Source organism: Vigna unguiculata, chromosome 6, assembly GCF_004118075.2.
Source record: "Vigna unguiculata cultivar IT97K-499-35 chromosome 6, ASM411807v1, whole genome shotgun sequence".
NCBI lineage: Eukaryota > Viridiplantae > Streptophyta > Magnoliopsida > Fabales > Fabaceae > Vigna > Vigna unguiculata.
In genome coordinates, this window is record NC_040284.1 from 16,006,218 (window position 1) to 16,024,203 (window position 17,986).

The 17,986-nt window shown below is 32.2% G+C and overlaps 1 protein-coding gene across 1 annotated transcript; it reads left to right on the forward strand.

Moving 5' to 3' along the window:
* Positions 1-814: 814 nt before the first annotated feature.
* LOC114187460 lies at positions 815-1,984 on the forward strand. Its single transcript, XM_028075721.1, has one exon. It carries the CDS (start codon positions 969-971, stop codon positions 1,860-1,862), a length of 894 nt encoding a protein of 297 aa, XP_027931522.1. The 5' UTR covers positions 815-968; the 3' UTR covers positions 1,863-1,984.
* The last annotated feature ends 16,002 nt before the right edge of the window (positions 1,985-17,986 follow it).

A 17,986-nucleotide genomic window follows, 5' to 3' on the forward strand; every position in this document is an offset into this window, starting at 1 on the left:
TAAGATCCTATCTTCGCTCTTGATCTTTGATATGAGATGTACCCAAATGTAAATATTGTTCCAATCCAAGAAGGAATACGCCTGAAAAAAACATTCTGAAGCTCAAGTTCTGAGTGTGTGTCAGATGATAATAAATATTATAATAATAAATAGGTAATTTAATTATTTTGTGAACAATATTATGTATATTAGGTTTATAAGTTTTTACCTAATTGGGTTTGGACCACGTAGGTAATTTACCTTGATTAATTTGTTTAATGGTATACTATTATGTTTTAACTTTACCACACAGGTTTAACTTGGACCACAAAGGTTAATTTGTTTAATGATCTCTGATACACAGGTTAAGATGATTTCGGATACACAATCCAAGACGATCTCAGACATGTATAATACAACACCTAACAAACTTTATACACACTTACGTTCACCATTTACCATTCAATCTCTCTTTTTCTTTACAAATACAAAAAGAATATATGAGTCGTCAAGGGGTGCATTTAGTGTAAAAAAACATTTTCCTTATTCATATTATGAAAACCATTTAAATAATCAAAGTATGATATGATATAGTTGACATATAGAAATACTTTTTGTATCCATGTTCGTGTGTACGAAAGAATATTTATCCAGAAATATTAGTTTCTTAACTACATTTCCATACCTTGAAGGATTAGTATTTAATTCTCAATAAAAAAAAAATAGCAACACAATAATACGCATTTCAATTAAATTTTAGGAATTACATAAAAATATATTGTTTTTCATATAACGACAAAGTTAAAAAATATATATGGACTTACACAAACTTTTCAAACCACAACTACCACGTTAACCTTAAGACATCATAAAAATAAGAATTTTTAAAAGCTAATCCAAAAACTTAAATCATGAAACTTTATATTACAACCCATATATGCAAATAATCAAATGCATCATCTCTTGCTTCAAATTGCTTCCTCAGATTAATGGATGAGGAAGATGAACCCTTTCTCCTCCAACCACTCATACCCCACTATTCCACTCTCTCCCCTTCCCTTTCACTCCATCAACACCATCATCACAATCTCAAACATTTATCCTCAGACACCACCAACAACATCATCGTCCGAATCCTCTCGATTCTCGTAATAGCCATAATCTCAATATGGGCCAACTACGAAGCATCCAAAACCTTCAACATTTCAATAGTAAACGACGCCAAAGATTCCATCGCAGGACGTCGTTTCGCTCTCTCCTATGTCTCCAACGACAAAGCCACTCGCATTATCCTCAACACAAGCTCCTACGTGGAACACTTCCTTTACCCTAATAATAATGTTTACCCAAAAAAAAACATAGATACCATCACACTTCGCCTACCTCGCCGGAATCTCAATACCACCGTCGCCGTCTACAGTGTTGGAAAAAGTTCCAACTGCTATGTCATTGAGATCACTCCCATGTTACTCGAAGACAAAGGGTACGATAAAATGGCTATAGTGGGTGCAATTCTTCGTGGCATGGCTAGGGTTTGGCTGTGGGACGGGGCCCCACAAGGGCTTGTCGATGGCATGGTCGAGTATGTGGCGGAGATGGCCGGTTTTCGCCGTGAGGGGGTGGCGGACGGCGGGAGCATACCGGAATGTGAGGAGGCTCGTGGTGGGGGCTGGTGGTGGGAGGGTAAGGACCCTACTCATGTGGCACGTGTGCTGCATTATTGTGAGAAGTATAAGAAGGGTTTCATCCAACGGTTGAATGAAGCATTGAGGGACACGTGGCGTGATGGAGTGGTGGATGAGGTGTTAGGGATGCCAATTATTGAGGTTTGTTGTCGTTTGTATACTAATAATGCTTCTTGGGTTGGTTCTACCTCCATGTGAAATCGAGCTTGCAAGTGTTCCTTTTTCTTTTTTTCATTTCTTGTTGATATGTTTAAAGAAAATATATATATGTATTATTTCACACTAAATCATCCATGAATGATAAATTTGTTGACTTTTGTCATATTATCTTAAGAAATATATCAAGTCTGAATTCTGATTAATACGTGATTATAAAATTGATTTCTATCATTATTAATTATAAATAATTGTATTTGTTATTGAAATTGACATTGAACTAAACTATTGGGGTTTGTGGGTGGGCCTGCAGATGAGTTTGCAATATGACATGGATAAAGAACCGGTCGATGAGAAAGGGGCGTTTCGTGACCCTTTAAAAGAAATGTTTTTGGTATTTCTAGATGGATATAATCAAAATATATTAATGTAATAATTTTAAAGGATGTGATATTATTTTAGCTTATAATCAAATTATATTTAAATAATTGTAAATTACATTATGTGACTCGTCATTCAATTCAACTTTGACCACTTAGTTCTTGCCAGTTATCCAATCTTTTGCTGACCACCCAGTCTTCACCGGCGGTGGATTTACCGTCCATACCCTCACCCACCTCTCCATCTCCGTCCTCAACACTCAGCGGTGGGATTACCATGATTGAGGGAGGAGAATTATCGGGGTTGTATGTTTTCATGTGCACGCAGGAGCCGAGAAAGAGTTCACAATCTCATTGGTAATTTAAAGGTAAAATAAGTAAAACATTTATTTTAGATCTAAAAGAAATTTTTAATTTTTTTTAGTATTAATATTTTTCTATTAAATTAACTATGAAATTATGTTTAAAAAAAAGATTTTACAATTTTTTTTGGTAAATTTATTCAATTAATTATAAAATTATATTTAAGAAAATAAAAAATTTAAAAATTTTTGTAGTACTAATATACTATTATTAAGTTAACTATAACTTTATGTTTGAAAAGAAAATTTAATTAAATTATTATCACAGTCTATTAATTTTTCTTGCTATTAAAAATGATATTTAATGAGTTAAAATCTTTTATAAATAAATTATAATTTTGTTTAGGGAAAAGAAAATGATTAGTTATCTTTGATCTCTTGTAATCAATTTTGATTTCTATTTTCTACTCTCTCCTTGGTTGTTTTTATTCTAGAGCTCTTCTTTGGAGGGTTTTGACATATTTCATTCCTTAAATCTCATGCCGACTATATGTGTCGGTCTTTTTATCCTCATGTGTTTTTCTTTCAATTTGTGTTGTTACTGTTTTTATTCTATTTGTTGAATTTGTATTATAATTAGAAATGTGTTTCTTTTACCCAATTTTGTTTTTTGGTACTTTTCGATTTATGAATTTCAAGAGTGTTTCTACATATATTTTGTCGAGGAACTGGATATTTTGCATGCATTGAATTCCATAACTATTAACTAGATTAGGGTTTAGCTTTTTGGTAGATAATGGAGATGAAATATCTAATGATATAAGCGATGAACACAAGTTAAAATTAGAGAACAATGTGAAAGTTAAATAAAATTAATTACAACAATTTGATAACCAATTTTGGATTGATTCTCGGGGTGAGCTCTTCAATTTGGATCAATCAGTTTCTCAGTTCGAGTAAATTGAGTTTCAATGTTTTTCTTGGTTTATTGTTGTTTTATGATGCATGTCAGTCTTCTTCCATGTACTTATATATATATATATATATATATATATATATATATATATATATATATATATATATATATATATGTATATATATACATATATATATATATATATATATATATACACACACACTACCGATAACAAAATAATGTTTTTAAAAATTATTATCTTCAACGTTTTGCACTTCCATTGCTCAAAGCTTGCGAAGAAGAAAATGGTTCATCTTTGTTGCATTATAAAACCTAACTTATAACCCTCGTTGCGTTGAGCATGTTTTCCTCCCACTATGCCCTTTTCATATGTTTGATGTTTTTCCATTTCCTTTCTCTCTTTATAAACTTGGTATCCCGTTCTTGGGACTGTCGTTGTATACTCTTCATTCATTTGATACAATTCTCTCTTTTTCTCCTCTTTCCTTCCTGGTTTACACATGCCTTTTTCTCTATTTCTCTTTGCTTTGTGTCTTTCCTTGGTGTGGGAGTTGATGATTGCAATATGGTATCAATGATCTTTGTGTAATCACATTGCTGCAACGTTTTTCGCCTTTTTCGTCTTCTACATTCTTGGTCTTTTCTTTCCTTTTTTCTACTCTTTTCTTTTACCTTTTCTTTATTTTTCGTTCATCATGACTGGCGATAATGCTTTCAAAGATTCTCTTTACCTTCACCCAAATGAAAACCCCGCTACAACTCTTGTTTCTCGAGTCTTGGATGCTACAAATTACCATTCTTGGAGTTGCTTGATGTTAATAGTGCTCAATGCCAAGAATAAAGTCAATTTTGTTGTCAAGAACAACCTTCAACCAAAACCAAATGATGCTAGTTTCTCTGCATGGTGTCGCTACAACAACATGGTGGCTTCTTAGCTTGTTCATTTCGTCAACACTTTTAGTCATTTTGTGTCCTCCCCCACCACCACACATCATCAAGCTGCAAACCAGATCCTTTGCTACCTCAAAAGCACCCCTGGTCTTGGAATTTTTCTCCACAACAACACCACTCTCTAGTTAAAAGCTTATTTCAACTCAGATTGGGCTACATGCCTCGACACTCGACGTTCTATCACCGGTTTCTTTGTCTATTTTGGTGCCTCCCTTATCTCTTGGCGATCCAAGAAACAACCAATAGTTTCTAGAAGTTCCTATGAAGCAAAATATCAAGCCTTGGCTGCCAGCACATGTGAACTCCAATGGGTCATGTACGTTCTTCACGAACTTAACCTTCCCATCCTTCAACCATCTCTCGTCTATTGTGACAATTACTCTGCCATTCAGATTGCTTCCAGCCAAGTCTTTCATGAACGAACCAAACACATCGAAATCGATTGTCATGTGTTTCACAAGAAACTCAACTCAGGATTCATCAAACTTCTTCCTATCTCCACCTGCCAACAAGCTGCAGACATTTTCACCAAGCCCCTACGTCCTACCACCTTCCAATACCTTCTTTCCAAGTTGGGAATGAAGAATTTCTATTCCTAGCTTGAGGGGCCTTGTAAAACCTAACTTATAATCCTCGTTGCACTGAACATGTTTTCCTCCCGCTATGCCCTTTTCATATGTTTGATGCTTTTTCTTTTCCTTTCTCTCTTTATAAACCTTGTATCCCGATCTCAGGACTTTGGTTGTATACTCTTCATTCATTCGATACAATTCTCTCTTTTTCTCCCATTTTTCTTATTGGTTTACACACGACTTTCTGTTTTACTCTGCTTTGTTTCTGTCTTTGGTGTGAGAGTTGATGATTCCAATATGCATCGTGTGTTGTGATAGAGAGATGTAACTTGGATTTGAGTTTTGAGTTTTGGATTTTGGGTTTTGGTATTCAGTACTATCTCCATGAGAAACTAGCAGATGGGAGAATGTAAGAGGGAGGTGCAGCGGCGCAATGAAGATTTTTTGCATTTTACGGTTTTTTACTTTAAGGATAAAGTGGGAATTTTAAAATTTTATGGGGTGCAGGAATAAGAAATGAGGCGCAGGAAGAAGGAGTCAAAAAGATGGAGAAGAAAAAACCCACCACAACATGTGCTGTTGTTGGCCCCAAATTAAAGAAATCAACACCCTTAAGAAATTCAAAATAAATTTGGATACTGTGTGAGTTTAGTTCGGTGAATAAATAAAGTTGGATAGAATAAATAAAATCCAATGAAAAAAGGAAATTTTAATTTTTTGAATATTCAACACAAAGGGAAAATAATGTTTATTTATAAATTGACATTTATGTTTTAAAGTTTAAATTTTATTTTTAGTATGTTTTTGTTAACATTTAGTAATAAACTATATAAAGGTATAGTTTATTACAAAAAAATAATTATTAAAATTACATGTGATTTTTTTATTAAAAATTCACTATATTTATTTTATTGATTTAAAATTCAAATAAAAAGGTTTTTTTTTTTAAGAAAAGCTTGATTCAGTACAAATCAAATATAAACAATTTGTCCAAGTTAATCCACAGTCAATGAATCAAATGATCAAATATAAATTTTAAAATGCTAGGTTTCGTTATACTGGATTGGTTTTTGTTGGGTTTCAATCTAACTCAACTTAAAAAGATATTCAAACCAAGTTGTTATCATTTACTTCTATGTTATAGATGGTGTTTGAAATTAACCTTAGTTATTTTTCTTCAGTATAGAGATTTTTTACCTTAATGTTATATATTTAAATATTATATTCAATTGTTGAGTTAACTTTTATTTTTATTCGGAGTATATTTCAAATAAAAAATAATCTAATTATCAGATATATACTTTTTAATGATTAGCCAATTATACATACTTTTTTTGTTAGATATAATTTCTAGGCTTCTCGACAATTTTCCGTAGGCAAATTATTTATTAATAAATCTATGAATAATTTCCGCGAAAAGTTTATAGATAAATTGTTTTTAAATAAATAAGTTATTTAAGTGATAATAATTATGATGTATTTTTTTTGTCAGTAATATTAGTAACTACACTTTTATGGACTTTTGAGTTTATCTATCAATTGTTTTTAATAAAAATATATTTTTTCCAAAATAATAAATATAAATAATTATTTTTACATTATATTCTTCTAGAGAAAATTGTAAGAACATGCATTCTAGTCATACATGGGAGTTACACTAGCATTAATTACTTTAACTAGCATAATCACACACTTGATTATATATATAATTATATATTTACAGTTTAGGATGATAAAAAAAAATTACTCAGAGACATTTACAGATAAAATCTGTGACGGGTATTAAATCTATATTTTTAATAAATATTTATGAGCAATGTGTATAAGTACTTATTGCCCACTTCTGGATGGGGTGAGTACAAATATCATGGCGTGAGACCTCCCTATACTTGCTATTAACTAATAATTATAGTAAATATTATTTGAATATATTTTTTAATTTAAGTGATCAAAATAAAATTATTGGTAAAAATATATTAATCATGTACTAATTGTTTAAATTTTGACTTCATATATTTTTATTTTTTAATTTAGACCTACAAATTAAAGTTATTTAGTAAAAGATTAATTTTTTAAAACAACTCATTTAAATTTACTTTTTAGAAAGATTAAATTTATTTGTATTAATATTTTATAGTTCTTGGCTCCCTCATTGGTAAGTACTTCTACTTATAACATCTTTTACTCTCGTGTAATAGACTATCATAGCACGCAGAAACCACCACAAATCTACAATAACACATCACAAATTTATTTGGTCTATTTAGAGGTTTTTACTCATTTCTCATTGTTAAAATAGCTACATTCAATTCAAAATTTACCTCAAATAGAATCAATTGACTCAACTGATATATATCATGAATCTATACTCACACAATGGCTCAAATATTCCTTAAATTAGAATTAAATAAAATTTCCCCAACAACAACAATGTTCAAAAACAACAAACATTACTACACATCAATTATTGTCATAAACATATTTCATTTTATCAAACTAACTAATCATCATAAAATTAAACAACCAAATAGGTAGCTGCCCTTACCTAATTTAAGCTTTTATCTCAACTAAGCTCCACTAACTTTGTCTCACACAAGGTATTCTACTTGTACTAAGAAAACTTAGATCAATGATCCGAGCACAACTTAATGATATCAAATAAATAAAGATTCATCTTGAACTCTTTTAAGCCACATGCAACACTATATACACCACATGCATACAAAAACTCAAATTTATTCAAGAAAAGAGCAAAATATGAACTTACTTTGTTAGAGATTCCAGTAGGCTAGGATGATAGTACTCTACACTAGGACTCTTATGGTGCACTTCGATCTTTAAAATAAATTAGTATCGGTCAGAAACTTGGAGAGTAAAGAGGACCACTACAACATTTTGTAATTTAGACCACACTAAATTAGATAACGACTAAATAAATGTGGCCTAAACATATAATAAACAACATTTTTATAAATGTTGTATAAATATCATGAAAGCCCATGATTATACAACTGTTGCTTTAAACTATGTGGACAAAACCAGTAAAAATGTGGTCTAAAAATATAAGTGAGGTCTAAAATCAACCTAAAAAACTGTTGTTTATTGTAAGGATTTTAAGCAACGGTTTCAAAAACATTGTCGTACTAAAAACCGTTGTCTATTACCTATAACCACACTCACCTATACCACACCTAAAAAAATGTGGTCTAATCTTTAGACCATGGTTTTTATAATTTAGATCATAATTTTATGTTGTTGTGTAAAGTGATTTTTGTTGTAGTGGACACTAGTGCAGGAAAAACTTTTTATACTAGTTAAAAAGACTTTTTGTACCTTCCAGAACCAGTATAAAAAGTGTCACTTATTACACTGGTTAAGCCCGCAACCGATACATAAAGTATTTCACACATCTGCATCCATTCTCCCCTTTATTTTACTTCATCTCGTCCCCATCACTCATGTCCAAGCACAAGTGTTTGAATCAATAATATGATTTGGAACATCAATTGCAGCTGTTGAGACCTAACCTGCACAAAAGGGAAAAACAATCGTAATAAATTTTGAACTTCTTCCCCAAATATAGAGAATGAAAAATATATTCAGACACAACAAACATGTATTTATTGGTATATATTCCACCGTGTCACTTATTATACCGAATGAATTTCAACTAGTATAAAAATTCACTATAAAAAGTGAATTTTGACAAGTGGAATAAAAATGATAATCCTTAGATAATCTTGTATAACATATATAACTTATCTCGTTACCAATCATCCTCAACATATACATATATAATCATCAATACATATATTTTTCAACCCATATATAACATACACCACATATTGAGGAGTTATAAGATTGATTTGGTGGTAAAATTGGAAGGAGTGTGTGAGAGGTTACGAGTTCGATTCCCTTTCTAACACTTGAGAGTTATAAAGTTGCTTGATGGATTAGAAGGAGGGTTGGAAAGGTTGTAAGTGCAACACCCTCTACTAACATAATATTAGTAACTAACATTGTAAACCACTTATTCAATCTTCATCTTACTCCTTTTCTAATTAGCTTCATAAGGTTATGATATAACATAACACTAGAAGTCGAACTTCTCTTTAGACTTAAAAGAGAATTAAAAAAAAAAATTAAGCTTTAAAAGGATAAAATTCAAAGTGTCTTATTATTTATTTAAAGTCTCTTTTTACTGGAAAAAAATTATAATTTATTCAAAAAATTAACTCATTAAATATATTTTTAATATTAATAAAATTTACTGATATTAATTTAATTAAATTTTATTATCAAATATTAAGTTATAATTAATTTAATAGAGATATATTAATATTAAAAAAATTTAGGTCTTTTTTCTTAAACATAATTTTATAATAAATTTAATAAAGGTATATTATTGCTAAAAAAGTTAAAAATAACTTTTATAATAGAATTTTTTTTTCTTAAACATATTTTTGTAATTAATTTAAAAAAAATATTAATAGTAAAAAAAATTGAAAAACATGTATTTTATCTCTTTCACCCTTGACCCATATCCAATTTAATTTAGTCATCATCAGCCGAGAATTTTATGCTCTCCATGATTTTCTTTCACAACCATATTATTAAGGGCAATCACAATCTTAAGGACATGTTTGATCCTAACTAAAAACGTAGATATGATAAAAATTAAATTAAATTGTTATAAAATCAAATTAGTATATATCAAAGTTAATTTGCCAAAGTTGTCTTATAAATTTTTGTCAAATTTTTTATTTATCTTATATATAAGCTAATTTGATCATATTCAAAAAGAGTTTATTTTATGGTCTTTCTTTTTTATATCACATCAGAATCTAGACCAATGATACCATGAATATATGTTCTAAATCTTTTTAACATGACTTATTTTCTTCCTCTATATTAAAAACATAATATATGTTAGTTAGTGTGTTCAAAAATTGTTAGATGACAATTATAATTTTGTATTATAACATTCTGCCTCTCTCTCTCTCTCTATATATATATATATATATATATATATATATATATATATATATATATATACTTATTTTAATATTGATGAATATTAAGTGCAAATTTGTGCAATATTAAGTTTGTTGTTTCACTCTCTTTCCCTGTTAAGTTATTCTGTTCTAGTGTTTCTATCTTTTCCCCAACATCTGGTATCAAGAGCCAGTAAGATCAATGGGGCCTGGTGCATTCTCAACTAATCTACCCCACTCTTAATGGCAAGAATTGGGATAGATGACGTGTACAAATGAAAGCAATTCTTGGGTATCAAGAAGTTGTAGAGATAGTTGAAGATAAGTTCCAAGTGTTAAGCGAGAAAGCCATAGATGTAGATAGGATGCTTTACAGAGAAAATAAGAAGTGTGACTTAACACTATCGTTCTTGTACATCAATGTGTTGACGATGGTCATTTTGAGAAGACTGTAGGTGATGCAACTTCATAGGAGGTGTGGCAAATTCTTGAAACATGTAGTGAAGGGGCGAAAAAACTCAAGATAGTAAGATTGTAGACGATGCAGCGTCAATATGAATTGATGCAGATGGAAAGTAGTAAGACAATAGCCGAATATCTGAACAAAATTTGACCCAAACAAATACAATGAAGATTACAGACCCAACTATTGTTCTACGAACCTTGAGATCTAGATTCGATTAGATAATAGTGGCAATTGAAGAATAAAAAAAGATTGAAGACCTGAAGGTTGATTAGATAATAGTGGCAATTGAAGAATAAAAAAAGATTGAAGACCTGAAGGTTGAGGAATTACAAGGGTGTTTGGAGGCTCATGAATAAAGATTAATTAAAAGAGAGGGTGAGAAATCATGAAACCACCAAGCCTTACAAGCGCACACCTCGAAGAAGAGCAGTTCTAGTTTCAGAGGAAACTATCAAGGTCGTGGTCAAGGAAGGGGTTCTAGAGGTTGGTTAGGAAGATCTTGGCAGAATCAAGATTCTTAGAAGAATAGAACTCATATACGTAGAAGAACTTCAATCATTGGGGAGGAGGAAAGAAAAAGCTCGATCGAAAAAGGATCAAGTGCTACAATTGCAATCACATAGGCCACTTCTCATCCTAATGCAATGCAAAGCCGAGGCAAACTGATAATCGAGGAAAGCACGGAGATCATCAAGCACACATGGCCAAAGAAGAATTTGAGGAGAACTATGATGAACAAGGTTCTGATAGTGATGGAAAACCCTAATTCCAATTTCAATGATTGTTGGTACATTGACTTAGGATGCTCCAATCACATGACTAGACATCGTGAGTGGCTGGTGAACTTCAATGACAACAAGAAAAGCATTATACGGTTTGCAGATAACATGGTTATCCAAGCAAAAGGTACGAGTAATGTGATGGTAAGGAGAACATATGGGAGTGAGGTTGTCATCTCTGATGTGTTGTATGTTCCAAAGATGAAGAGCAACCTTATTGGCATGGGGCAATTGTTGGAGAGAGGTTTCTCAATGAAGATAATTGATAATTCCCTGGAAACTTACGATTCCAGGAAGAAGTTGGCTATAACAGTTCCCTTAACCTCAAACAGAACATTCAAAGTCAACCTCAACACTATAAAAACCCAATGTTTTTCCGCTGCGGTATTAGATGAATCTTGAGTTTGGTACTTAAGGATGGTGCATCTCAATTTCAAAGACTTGAGTCTACTGGAAACTCGAGGTATGGTTACTGGTTTTACTCATATTGCAATTCAGAAAAAGGTGTGTGATAATTGTTTGATAAGTAAGCAAACCAAAAAGACATTTAGCTATTACACTAGGTCAAATGCTAATGATATTTTACACGTTTACTCGGATGTTTATGGTCCTTTTGGTGTGTCCTCATTGGGAGGAAATAGATACTTTGTTCTATTTGTGGATGATTTTAGCAGAAAGATGTGGTCATACTTGCTCAAAGAAAATGGTGTAGTGTTCACTATCTTTAAGGAGTTTAAAACACTTGTGGAAAAGCAGTCAGGGAGGTCTCTAAAGGTGTTAAGAACTAACGGTGGGGGAGAGTATACATCTAATGAATTTGAGAGGTTCTACAATGGGCATGAAGTTGTTCACGAGGTGGTTGCTCCCTATACTCCTCAACACAATTGAGTTGTGGAGAGAAGAAATCAGACTGTTGTGAACATGATCATAAACATGCTGAAATAAAAGGGTTTGCCATACAAGTTTTGGGGTGAGGCTGCAATGAATGTTGTCTATGTGCTCAATAGATGTCCAACCAAGAAGCTTGAAGGAAAAAGTTCACGAGGAGGTGTGGATAGGGATAAAACCCTGTGTTAAGAACATGAAAATCTTTGGGTGTTTGTGTTTTAAACATGTTCCAGATCAATGAAGGAAGAAATTGGATGATAGGAGTGAGTCCATGATCTTTCTTGGTTACAAACTCTACAGGTGCTTATAAAATGTATAATTTTAAAACCTCTCAGGTGTGTTTTAGCAGGGATGTGTAGTTTGATGAATACTCTTCTTGGTAGGAATCTCAAGATTCAAATGTTCCAAATCTATGTTTAATTGGGAGGGAAGTACTCTATCTGAGAACAAAAACAATGCTGAAAAATAAAAAGGCTATAGACAGACCAACCAAGATTAGATATGCACCCTCACGATTCACTAAAATCAGATTTATATTGATGATATTGTCATTGAAGAAGGAGAATTGGTTCAACACTTGGCACACATGGCTGACCTTGAACCAATTATGTTTGAAGAAGCTATTACAAAGACAATTTGGAAGATTGCTATGGAAGAAGAATTGAAAATTATTGAGAAGAATGAGATGTGGGAAATGGTTGATTTTCCACAACATAAGACTGCTATTGATGTGAAATGGGTCTTCAAGGTGAAAGTTAAACCAGATGGTTCCCAAAACACAAGGCATAGTTGGTGCAAAAGGATTCATGTAGAAGAAGGGCCAAGACTACTCTGATGTTTTCGCATCTATGGCAAGGTTAGAAATAGTAAAGCTGATTGTAGCTTTGGCCATCTTGAGGCACTAGAAGTTGTGGCAATTAGATGTTAAATCAACCTTCCTTAATGGTTGGTTAGATGAAGAAATATATGTTGTCCAGCCCTTCGATTTCGTGAAGAAGGGGAATGAACACAAAGTTATGAAGTTGAGAAAAGCTTTGTATAGTTTAGAGCAAGCCTCTAGAACTTGGAACAAAAGAATAGACACTTTTCTCCTAGGCCTTGGCTTTGTAAAATGTGTAGTTGAGTATGGAGTTTCTTTGAAAACTGTACAATTGAACCAATTGATCATTATATGCCTTTATGTGGATGACTTGCTCACAATTAGTAGCAATACACAGATATTGAAAAGATTAAACAAAATCTGAAAATGGAGTTCGAAATGATAGTTATAATTCTCTGTTATAACATTTTGTCCAAATATACCCTTATTCTGATATTGATGAATATACAAGTGGAAATTCGCGCAATATTAAATTTGTTGTTTCATTCTCTTTTCCTGTCAGATTATTATGTTCTAAAGTTTTTATCTTTTCTCCCACAATATCGTATTTATATGTACATTATATTCTATTTCTTTTTCTTTTAAAAAATATGAATGGACAGAAAATTAATGACCTTTTAAATTGTTCAGATGTGATGGCTGTATAGAAAGATACACGCAATTACATCTTCTTTGGAGAGTGATTTTGAGGGCATGTTTCTTTTCTTGATATTTTAAGTTCAAAGGGACGTTTATTCTAAATTTTGAAAAAGATATATATGTATATTATTGTTTGAATATTATTGCTAGAAAAGAACCAGACACAAATTTTGAGTGGTTATTATTTATGAAATTAATATATTCCAAAATGATAACAATTGTTTCCTAGATCTATAGGTATTAGTGGGTAACGTACTTCTGAAAGGGACTCCATTGCCCAATGATAGATGATAAATATTTATTTATATTAAATTTAAATATATTTTTTAGTTTCTTAAATTTGAACTAAAATTATTTTTTATTTTTCAAATTTGAAATTGATTTTTGAGTCTCAATTATATTAAAAAGTATTGTTTTAATCTCTTTATCCAAATATCTTATGTATAAATGTGAAATTAAATACCTTGAAAGATAAGTAAATGCCATTAAAAATTGAATGGTAACGGTAGAAAGTTGATGTCCAATATAATAACATAATATAATTATCACTCTCACATAAGAAAACACATAGCAACAAGTGAGGGAACAAATAGTTCTTGGTTGGGCACTCAATTGATGGTTTATGGTTCAAAGCACAATTTATTTGCCTGTGTAAACACCATGGACAGACTTGCGCTCCTTACTTGTTCATTACCGGTTTATATATATATATATATATATATATATATATATATATATATATATATATATATATATATATATAGTCCTATTAGGAAAAACTATGTGTGAATTAGAATATCAATGTAAAAATCATGAATTTTTTGAATTTTTTTAATATAGGTTGACACAATTCTAGTGTTCATATGAGAGGGAGACATAGTTAAGTTAGCTTATCTAATATTAATTCATCACCATTTTTTTATTAAAGCAGTTCAATGTGGATGTTAATATTTTTTATTTTAAAATTCATATAATTATAAGTCGGTGTTAAGTAATTTTTTTTTAATTTTGATTTAATTTGCATTGGTTTGACTGATGTTGATAACAGTAATTTCGGGAAAAAAAATTGTTCATACAACACCTTCATCTTATAAAAAAAACAAAACAGAAAAGAATAAAAATATTTGTAGTAGATAAAAGATATGAGTGTAGATGATGAAGATAAATATGAACGAAGATCGGTGTGAATGAAGATGAAAAGAAGGGTGTGGACGAAGAAAATGAGTGTGAGTGAATAATATGAATTTGGATTAATGATATAATATGGATGAATAAGATGAACTTAGATGAAACAAATCGATGTAAGAATATTTATATAAAAAATCAGAAAAAAAATTGTGAATGAAAAAATTTGTCTTCCTTAAATTTTGGATGGATCTTTGGATTAAAAGTAATTTAGAGTTTATATTCTTTATCATGAAGACACACAAAGTCATACTATTTAAATTAACATTAACCCAAATTTAAATAAATATAAAAATAAAAAAATAAATTTAATTTGTAATTACATTGATACCAATTTCATTTCATTTTTAATATTTATTTTAGTTAATGCCGACAAATTTAATCAATGTAATATGTACATAAATTTAATCATACTTTAAAATGTAGTTCATAAAATCTGATATAATAATGTATAAAATGATGATTTAAAATGTTTATTTAAATAGCCATACGTTTACATCCATTATATTGATGTAATTTATTCTTTTTTATATCAGTTCAAATTTAATCAACATAATATATATTTTAACATATGTTATTATTTTATTTTTATACATTATTATCATTTAAACATAATATTTTATTATTAAAAGAAGCACTTAAATACGTGTTTTAAACAAAAGAGGTTGTGAACTACTTTTTCTTTTCTTTACATATGAAGTAAGAGATTTGACATTTTAGAAAATATAAAAAAAAAACGAAAATGATATTCAACATATTTTTTGAACTCAATTTTAACATGGTTTACGTGGCATACCTTTTTTTATTTTTAAACTTAATTTTTTAATGAAACCAAATTGTTGTGCACGTGCTGAAGTTACCCAAATTCTTTTTGGCAAAAATGAAAGTGTTGGTGAGACAGAGAGAGAAAGGGGGACAGAGTAAAGTTCTCATGTTAGAGAAGCGAAGCGGGAAGCTGTCATCGTAAGAGGAGACACCGGCGATAGCGACGATACTGGACAGGATCGATTCTAGTGGAAGCGAGTCGACGACAACGGCAACCATTCAGTAAAGTTCTCGTGTTAAAGAAGTGAAGTGGGAAGTTGTCATCGTAAGAGGAGACACCGGCGATAGCGACGATACCGGACGGGATCGATTCCACTAGAAGTGAGTTGACGGCAACACTAGTGCAGGAAGGGCTTTTGGTAACGGTTATTTTTGTCATTTTGCCTCGGTTCTAGAACCGGGGCATATTGGGGCAAGGCCAAAAAGGTTAGCTTTTTGCCTCGGGTCTCAACCGAAGCAGAAGCTTTATATTCTGCCTCGGTTCTGCTGAGAACCGAGGCCATATGTGCCTCTGCATTTTCAACATCCCATCTTCTCCACTAGAAACCCTAGGTAGCCACCATGGTTCCACCATAGCTCCGCCAACCACCGCCACATCCGAAACTCAGAACCAAAGATCCGCAACCACTACAATCTTCTCCTTCATCGTAAGAGCAAGCATCTTCTCCACTAGAAACCCTAGGTAGCCACCATGGTTCCACCACAGCTCCGCCAACCACCGCCACATCCGAAACTCAGAACCAAAGATCCGCAACCACTACAATCTTCTCCTTCATCGTAAGAGCAATTTGTGAATCGTGCCACCACCATGGAACCCCCATGTTCTTCATACACGAAAATGTCAACCATCTGCAGCAATCACAAACCCTAAATCGCGTCTCCTCCCCCAAATCGCAAAACCACTTCTGTCGCAACGACAAGTTTCTTCACGCTGCCGCCACCTACACGTCTTGCCACCATCAACGACAGATCTCCATCCACACACCTACAACACAACAAAATGATGTCCACTTCGCGAGCCCCAAATCGCACTTCGCTAAGCCAGAACACGAATGAGCCAAATGTCAAGTAGTCGCGAGTGGTCGGAGCGCAACAGTAGTAGTGGACGTGGGTGGCTGAGAGAGAGAACGTGCACGCGAGGAAGAAGAAGAAAAAAAGTGATTTGCGATTTTTGAACCCTAACGAACCTTTTGGCCTCGGTTCAATTTTTAACCGAGGCAGAAAACAGTTTTGGCAGCGGTTCAATTCCACCCGAGGCAGAAAATAACTTTTGGCCTCGGTTCAATTTTAACCGAGGCAGAAAACAGTTTTTGGCAGCGGTTCAATTCCAACTGAGGCCAAATATCACTGCTATAGTGGCAATTTTGAAATATTAGCCAACTTTTAGACTTCGGGTCTTCAAAACCGAGGCATATCAGACTTTTGGCACTAGTTTTCTAATGAACCGAGGCATAAAAGTTGGAAAAAATTACAAAAGTGCCACTGCATCATTTTTTGCTTCAGTTAAGCGATAACTGAGGCCTATAACGCGAGTTAAAAGGTCAAAACTGCACTAGTGCAACGACAACCATTCCACCGGTAGCGACTTGCACCATTCCTTAATGGGTCCCCACTTTAACCTCAGTGGTGTTATTGTATCTTTGATGAGAACATACTTGAAACTATGTATTTATGTTTTATTAACTGGAATGTTACAGTACTTAGAATTATATGTTGAGTGTAGCACGTCTTTTGTGTTTCTGGAATGTCTGAAATATTTATATGGAACTGTTGTGGCCATTTCATTGTGTTTGTTTTGTTTATGCTTTTACAAAGAATATTTATGGCCATAATGGTGTATGTTCCATTTATGATTTGGAAATCTGTAGACCAAAATATTTTCTGCCACTCCCAACATATTTTGACAACACTCCCCACGTCTGGGTTCAGTTTTTCATTCTGTAATTTGAAAAGAATTGGAAGGATGATGAAGCAATGTCGAACATTTAGGAACTTTTATTTAAGGTCATTTACAAGAAGGTCAGGTGATGATGTTGTGGTGGTGAAGATGTATCTACCATTTTGAATATGGATATATCTCACCAAAATGTTTGGATGCACTCCTCACATAATATGACAACACTCCCCACCTCTGGGCGCAATATTTATTTTTTTTAATTTGAAAATGCATCCAAGCAAGGAGGATAAATGAATTTTGAGGATTTGAGAACTTTTATGGAATTTAATTTACATGAATATGAGGTGATGATGTTGTGCAAATTATAGTGTGTGTTCCATTTTTGATTTCAGAATCTGTACACCAAAATATTTGATTGCACTCCCCACATAATTTGAGAGCACTCCCCATCTCTGGGTGCAGTATTTATTT

Bases quoted from the DNA above. Each gene is read 5' to 3' on its own strand.
- LOC114187460 (XM_028075721.1), top strand. From the start codon at position 969: ATGGATGAGGAAGATGAACCCTTTCTCCTCCAACCACTCATACCCCAC.